Source organism: Equus caballus, chromosome 16, assembly GCF_041296265.1.
Source record: "Equus caballus isolate H_3958 breed thoroughbred chromosome 16, TB-T2T, whole genome shotgun sequence".
Classification (NCBI taxonomy): domain Eukaryota; kingdom Metazoa; phylum Chordata; class Mammalia; order Perissodactyla; family Equidae; genus Equus; species Equus caballus.
Genome location: NC_091699.1, coordinates 51,805,363 through 51,813,160, shown reverse-complemented (window position 1 = coordinate 51,813,160; position 7,798 = coordinate 51,805,363). Strand labels below are relative to the sequence as shown.

The 7,798-nt window shown below is 46.1% G+C and overlaps 1 protein-coding gene across 1 annotated transcript; it reads left to right on the top strand.

The window, feature by feature from the left end:
* Positions 1-609: 609 nt before the first annotated feature.
* On the top strand, positions 610-7,226 carry LOC106781824 (C-C chemokine receptor type 5). The gene is made up of 3 exons (XM_070238901.1): positions 610-763; positions 851-903; positions 2,499-7,226. The coding sequence occupies exon 3, from the start codon at positions 2,510-2,512 to the stop codon at positions 3,572-3,574; it is 1,065 nt and encodes a 354-aa protein (XP_070095002.1). The 5' UTR covers positions 610-763; positions 851-903; positions 2,499-2,509; the 3' UTR covers positions 3,575-7,226.
* The last annotated feature ends 572 nt before the right edge of the window (positions 7,227-7,798 follow it).

The following is a 7,798-nucleotide window of genomic DNA, read 5'->3' as shown; positions in this document are numbered from 1 at the left end:
GTCAATTTTTGCCCATTTCCTGTTGAAAATTTCTCATACTCCAGATAGACTGTGTGCGTGGCGGGAGGAGGTCCGCTGCCTCTCCATCTGGCCCAGCACAGGCGCTCACAGGTGCTGCTGGCGTGGAGGGCTGCAAGACAGTGACGAGGCAGAGGGAACATTCATAACGACACCCCCCACCGCCCCTCAGGTACCTGACGCGGAGAAAGCTGGGCGACGTGTTTAGCTGCAAGGTGAACCTGTAGTTAAAACCCTTTAGACAATGTTATTTTAGTTTACAGAGAAAAACAGTATTGAGTGGTGAGCGAGTGTGTGAGTCGAGGTGGGCGGGGGGGATGGGAGGAGAGTGGATAAAGGGGAGCGTGGGGTTGGTGTGAGGCACTCCTGTCCCACTTTGAAGTTGGTTCCAGCTGGTTTTCCTGGAGGACAAATAGGAACAGAATCAGAATCTCTCACCCTTTTCGCCTCACCACCGATAAGCCCTGAGGTCTTGTAGACATCATCTGCTTCCTGGACAGCAGTTTCTTTCAGGAAATGAGGGCTTTGGACTAGATGGTGTGAATGTCCTTCTAGTTCTAACATCCTTCAGTTCTTTCTGTTTTCTAACAGACTGCGCAGTGGACGAGCAGAGAACCAAAAGAAGACGGCGCACTCGGGGGAGACGGCGAGTACACTCTCAGACGGAGGTCTAGTCTCCAGCCTATTTTTAGCTCAATAGGAAAAAAAAAAAAAAAGAAGAACTGTTCTCTGATTTTTTTGCCTGGTAATATACTTGTTCATTAAACTCCACCCCCTTTCAAAGAAGCTGCATTTCCTACTTTCACACTGTCTATATGTTTGATTCACACAGCTCAGCAGAGCAGAGCAGCTGAGACATCTGTGCCCTGACGAGAAGGCCTCCTGGTAAGTCACCTCCCAGCCCCTTTGCCACTAGTCAGCTCAGCTCCTGGCTGAGTAACAGCCTGTAGAGGAAACCCAGAGAAGACATTAAACCATACCAGCTGCTCGTAGAACTATCCTAAAATACCATCTTTGAGACAAGGAAAGACTTAGGATTTAGAAAGAGTTTCAGACCATGATAACATCAAAGATATAAAACATGATTATGAATGAAAGTTTTTAAAGGGAGAATTTTTTCTTTTAAACCCTCGCCTTTCAAAAGAGAGATTTTCAGAGAGATGATGGTTGGCCAAACTCTTGGAAGAGGTTATCTTCTGGTGAGGAGCACGACAGCCTCCGCAGGGGATGCCCTTGAACGTGGGGCCAACCACAAGTTGTGTTAAGTCTGGTTCTTTTGTTTCGTTTTGTTTTTCCCCAGAAAAAAGGGAAGCCTAAATATTCTCCAAATTAATATCAAATTGCAATATGATATAAAGTTTTCCTTTAATATATCAGTTCTGCAACACATGGAGTGTATGATTCCTTTGCTGGCTCAGAATTTAAAGGTGAAATTTTCTGTGTGCTTCTCCCAGCTGCCTAACGTGAGGCACAGGGAGCTTGAGACGTACAAAGATAATTAGAGGCAATTCTGAGCCGAGCAGTGGAGCTGAAGTAGACCAGGCAAGCCAGCAGGCTGCGAAGGGGCCAAGCTAACCCGGAACGTATGGTGGTGAATGAAATATTTTCCACTTGGCCATTTCTCATGTATGTGTGGGAGCTCTTAGTTTTAGCAGCTCAGGAACTACAAACACAAACTTCAGAGACAATGTGAGACAGGCAGTCTGGCGTTTACAAAGTGGCTGCTGGCTCCTATGACCTTGTGAGGGGCATGTGGGCATGATCCCCTTTCATTCTGACCACAATGAGGTGCCAGGCTAACAGTCCCACTCCTTAGTCCTCTCACCAAGGAGGAAGGGTGGCATGGTGGATAAAAGTGCAGGCTGCCTGCATTCAAAATCACTTGCCTCCTAGCTGCGTGTCTTTGGGCAAGTTACTCATCCTCTCTGTGCTTCAAGGTTCTTATGTGCAAAATGGGGACAGTAACATGACCTGCCTCCTAGAGTCAGCTTGAGGATTAATGACTGAATGGATGTGAAGCTTAGAACACTGGTTGGCATGCAGAGCGCCCTTGGGAACTGGTCATCATGACTGGCACACTCGTGGGGATGCTCTGAGGAAGCTAACTCCAGGGACCAGCAGCTTCAGCACGGACTATAAGACGGTGTTGGACGGCGCCTGACTCAGTTTCTTGAAATTCTTATCAAAGCCCCATTCACTCCCTGTGGTGACAGAACACCAGATTTTATTTGGAGAGATGATGCTTTCGTGAATTTCCCCAACAGAGCTGGGCTGTCCGTCTAGTGAGCAGAAAAGCTGGCAGCAAACCTTCCCTTTACTAAAAAAGTTCATTGTTGGCCAAAAAAAGGGAGCTCAGTTAAATGTGGAAATCTATGTTCCAACTTTAAAAACCTATTACTGTATAAGATGGCTTGCATCCATGGTGGGCTCCTAAACACATTCCAGGACCTTATAAGAGATCACTGTTTCTTTACTCACAGGGTTGAGCAAGATGGATTATCAGACGACAAGTCCGTTCTATGACATCGATTACAGTACGTCAGAGCCCTGCCAAAAAACCGATGTGAGACAAATCGCAGCCAGGCTCCTGCCCCCGCTCTACTCGCTGGTGTTCATCTGTGGTTCTCTGGGCAACATGCTGGTCATCCTTGTCCTGATAAAGTACGTAAAGCTAAAGAGGGTGGCTGACATCTACCTGCTCAACTTGGCCATCTCTGACTTGCTTTTCGTTCTCACCCTCCCATTGTGGGCTCACTACGCAGCACACAGTTGGGTTTTTGGAAATAGAATGTGTCAACTTTCGATTGGACTCTATTTTATAGGCTTCTTCTCTGGAATCTTCTTCATCATCCTCCTGACAATCGACAGGTACCTGGCTATCGTCCATCCTGTGATTCCTTTAAAGGTCAGCACCGTCGCCTTTGGGGTGGTGTCAAGTGGGGTCACTTGGCTGGTGGCTGTGTTTGCCTCTCTTCCAGGAATCATCTTTACCAAATCCCAAAAAGAAGACTTCTTGGAATCTGAGAAAGAGTCTGTTTACTCCTGCGGCCCTTATTTTCCACCACAATGGAGGAATTTCCATATAATAATGATCACCATTCTCAGCCTGGTCCTGCCACTGCTGGTCATGATCATCTGCTACTCAGCAATCCTGAAAACCCTGCTTCAGTGTCTCCCCAGGAAGAAGCATAAGGCCGTGAGGCTCATTTTCGTGATCATGATAGTGTACTTTCTCTTCTGGGCTCCCTACAACATCGTCCTTCTCCTGAGCACCTTCCAGGAAATCTTTGGCTTGAGTGACTTTGAGACCTCCAGTCGGCTGGACCAAGCCATGCAGGTGACGGAGACTCTTGGGATGACGCACTGCTGCATCAACCCCATCATCTACGCCTTCGTCGGTGAGAAGTTCAGAAGGTATCTCTCCATGTTCTTCCGAAAGCACGTTGCCAAACATCTCTGCAAACCTCGCTGCCCAGTTTTCTGTGGGAAGACTGTAGAACGAGTGAGTTCAAGAAACACCCCTTCCGCTGGGGAGCAGGAACTCTCAATAGCTTGATAAAGGAGCAGCAGTTTGCTTATTTTCAAAGGGAGATAACAATCTATATTTGATAGTACACCTCGGGGTTTGCTGAGGAATAGAGGCCTGTAAGTCTCTAAAGCAAGTGCCCAAGAACCTCAGGGCTGTGTGTACCAAGACAGACTTTTGTCACTCCTTGCATAGCCAATGTGTGCTCAGGGAATATTCCAGAACAACTGTGGGTAGAGACGTTAACTCTCCAGCAAACTCATCTCAGTTCCTGGAAATGCCTCATCGCCTTGTGCTGATGCTCTTTTTCCAGCCTCCTCCATGTCTTCATTCGCTCTCTGATTCCATCAATCTCTTGTAATCAAGGACCCAGCTGGAGGTGGGGAGGAGCGCAGCCAGGTACCGGTGAACAGAATGAGAGTGAGTGGGGTCAGGGCCAAGTGTAAGGAGGAGGGAGACATGAGCACAGCTGAGGCTGGATGAAGATGAAGGTGATGGGTTCGCTCATTCAGCCAGAAAATAAATCTCCCACCCGTGTTTGACTTTGAAGACTCCACCAGGTCGTGGAGAGCTTGGGAACTGCGATAACTTTCTGGAGCTTTGGTTGGGTCCGTGATCCCCTTCTCCGTACACGCATGACACATGTTCGCCATATTACGTTTTATCTATAACAAACACACACCCTACATTTGAAGTTTACTAAATATCATGCTCCATTTTTCACATGGTTCTTAGGCCACATCCCTCTTTATAAAAATTTGCGACAATTTTTGTTTATTAAATATGCATGAGCTACAATGAGATAAACAATTAAAAGCCCTGGTTTGGTCTTTCCAGGGAACGGTGTGGGCTGGAGGTAGTGATTATGGGAAAGTGTGGGGACTAGTGAGTTCCTCCATCAGGAGTGGAAGAGCCTTAGCAAGAACACAGGAGGACGTGTGAGACCACTATGCTTCCAGAATCAGCTCAGAGGAGAGGCCAGGACGGATGCACCAGCACCAGTAGAGGCCTCACGTCTTAGATCGGACCATGCACACGCGTGTGTGTGTGTGTGTGAGTGTGTTTGTGTGTGTGTTGTGTGCATCTGTTTCCTGTTGCCTTTGCCTGCCTCCCTGCTGCCCTTGACCCGTCTGTTTCCCCACAGCCTTTGCCACATAACTCTTGCCTGTAGGATTGTCCTTCTCCCAAACCCAGTTTGTGGATGTCTAGCGGGGTAGAGTTGGGGAGAATGTGAAGGAAACTGTGCAACAAGCAGGTTCGTTGGGCCCAGGAGAGGGAAAACAATGGGTGGGGGCACTGGGGTGTGTCCTTGGGGCAGAGAAGGGGTCTGAGATGTGACAGAGACCCCTGCCTTGGAAATCACCCGTCTGGCCTATGATCTCAGGGTGTAAGTTATCAGGTTGGGCGGGCCTAGATGAAGAACACTGTAGATGGGTTGGTACAAACTACCTTCCAGGACCTCATTGTTGAATATAGGCATAGAGTTCAACATTTTTTTGTAAAAGTAAAATTAAAGCTGAAAGCTGCAGTTTGCAAATGTGGTTGCTGGGGACTGGAATTGGCCACCCAAAGACATGTCTCTTTGGCATGAGGATTATTTTGGGCTGGTTACTTTTAAAAACTTCAAACATGAGAGAAACTCTGAAAAGCAGAATTTACTTACCCTTTGTTAAGAGACATTTACATTTGTAAAGAAAATCTCCATCTGTAAATGTGTCTTCCTCTCTGTACCAGGAAGAAGGGGGGATGACCTTATCTCTAGAAACTCTTAATCAATGTGGAAGGCAAGGACTTAAATCTGCATTATAACCTTACCCTTGTTTACTGTGCTTTTCTGGTAATCTCCCATAACTGACTCCCCCCAATCCCAACATCCTCCTTTGTCTTTAGCTGAGGATATAAGGTGAGAGCTTCTGCCATTTTGGTGAGTTACTCAGTTTTTCTGGGTCTCTCCCATGTATACATGTTGTAAAGCTTTGTTTAATTTTCTCCTGTTATTCTGTGCCATGTGAATTTAATTTGTTGTCCAGCCAGAAGGACCCAGAGCAGGTAGAGTAAATGTCTTCCTCCCCTACAGTTTGGCGACTTGGATGGGATAAAATTTCACTGGCTGGACACTGCTCACTCCTGGACTGCTTGCAACCAAGAGATCCTGGACCCCTGATGAGAGCTGGCAAGAGCTAAGAGTTCTTACGACGTCAGTCTCCCGGATCTCTGCTTGCAGGGTCCAATGGAAGCAGGAGTGGTGAGAATTTTTGCTTTTCTAATTTTAGACTAGTGGGGGGAATTTTGGTGAGGCTAGTGTCAATGCAAATAATCCATAACCAACCTATAAATCAAAATTGGGGTGAGTTTATTATGAGCCAAAGTGAAGATTATCACCGGGGAAGGCCTTAGAAGGCATTCCAGAGAAGTGTGAGTTTCAGTACTGTCTTATATCTTTTCAGAACAAAGAAGATACATTGGACACACCCAGGATACATTTTCAAAGAGGTATTCGGTTGCAAATTAGCGGGTCAACATGACCATGATGCCAGGAAAGGGACTAATCCAGGCGTTACCAATAGGGCGTTACCAATAAGGTGTTGTTACCAATAGGTCACAGGAGCGGAAGTATGCATTCTTTCTCTCAAGAGAGTCCTTACTTTAATGGATAAGCAGATGTACAATGTGTGTTTGATAGGCCATAAGTCAGGCTTTCTAGTTCAAGCCGAATCAGTTTTGAACTCGAATAGTTACCCTATATACCTCAATATGTGAAAATTTCTTGTCGCTAGCTTCTTGGATTCAGCAACTCTGGGATTTGGTTGAGCACCCGTTGGTTGTAGATCCTTTTCCTCCCAGAGAGAGTACTTTTCCTCGTCTGTCTTTTTTTGTTGTTTGTCATAAGGTACAGACACCTCTATAAGCCTGTTGTCTGGGCCTTTTGTCTTGTTCTATGTCTTGAGAGCTTGGTTTTGTGAATTTTCTGGTCTCCGCCATCTGGAGGAGGCATGTACTGGCACACATCTTGGTGGCCAGTGGAGTAGACTGGGGTGCCGGGACACACTCTCTTTGTCTGGCTGTGTTAGCTCTCAGGGGAGTTTGTCATAGGGGGTCCCTACTGCTTTCATGAGGGGTGTTTGTCATCTCAACCTTTGTTGCTTGCTGTGCAAGGAAGGCCTTTACTTTCTTAGACTATTTTTGGGAGTGAACGTTTCTGGATCTCTTTTGGGGACGCCTCCCCTGTCCACAGTTAAGCTTATTGGCTGAGTTGCTTTTAAGATCCTACTCGTCAATATGGCCAGACGATGGATCATTTAAATTGGGAAAACTTCTAAATTGGGGGAAAAAATTTGTGAGAGTTCTCATCATAATTTTTATCGGTACATATGAAAAGGCCAAATTAAAAAAGAAACACACACACAGAAAAACAGTGACTAGCTTTAAGCCCCTGACTCAGGTTACAATTGAAATGATGAAAAATAAAAGTGTAAGTGTTGATAAGTTTATAAAGATTAGAATGCTTGAGCTGATTTTTTTTTATAAAGAGGTTATATCAACTTTGCCTGAGTATGTTTTAAAATGTCTAACTGGGAATACTTCCCTGTCCAATATTATAAGGCCATGACCTATTGATAAAGTCCTGCCCATGGGTCCTGTCCCCACGCTATTCTCTGAATAAAGGAGTACTACTACCAGACCCTGAGAGTCCAAGAAATCTTTCTTTCGACTCCTTGGCTTGCAGAGCCTGCATCCCTTCTTCTGGTGGCCCGTATGGAGATCTTGCTTCACCAGCTTGTGAGCTGAAGTTCTGGTAAGTGCACTTTTCTTCCTTGTGCCTTTCTCTTTTTCAAGGATGGATCTAAATTCACCTCTCCATCAGGAACCTTCTTGGACAGCTGTATGAATCCACGTTTGCTGCCCATGGCTACTTTATGGGGCAAACCATGGCATTCAACCCGAAGAGAACCAGTACCTTAAGCCTGAGGGTGATGAAGAACAAATCAAACCATTCCTTCCTAATCCTATCTCTAATATATAAATTTTACATGGCCACAGGTAGACCACGTAACTCATCAGGACGGCCGCCAATCTCCAAGACTCCTGCAGCAGGTTTCTTTTCCTAAGGCTGGTTTGGAATCCCTCCCTATGGCTCCTGACCACACTCTGAACCTCGGGAAAGTCCCAACTGGGACTCTGGTTCAAGGAAAGTAACAAACTCTAACCTCTGGTTGAGTATGGGAACCCTTTCTTGGGAGAACAGCTCCAGGA

Excerpts from the sequence above, each read along its gene's own strand:
- LOC106781824 (XM_070238901.1), top strand. The coding sequence starts at position 2,510 with ATGGATTATCAGACGACAAGTCCGTTCTATGACATCGATTACAGTACG.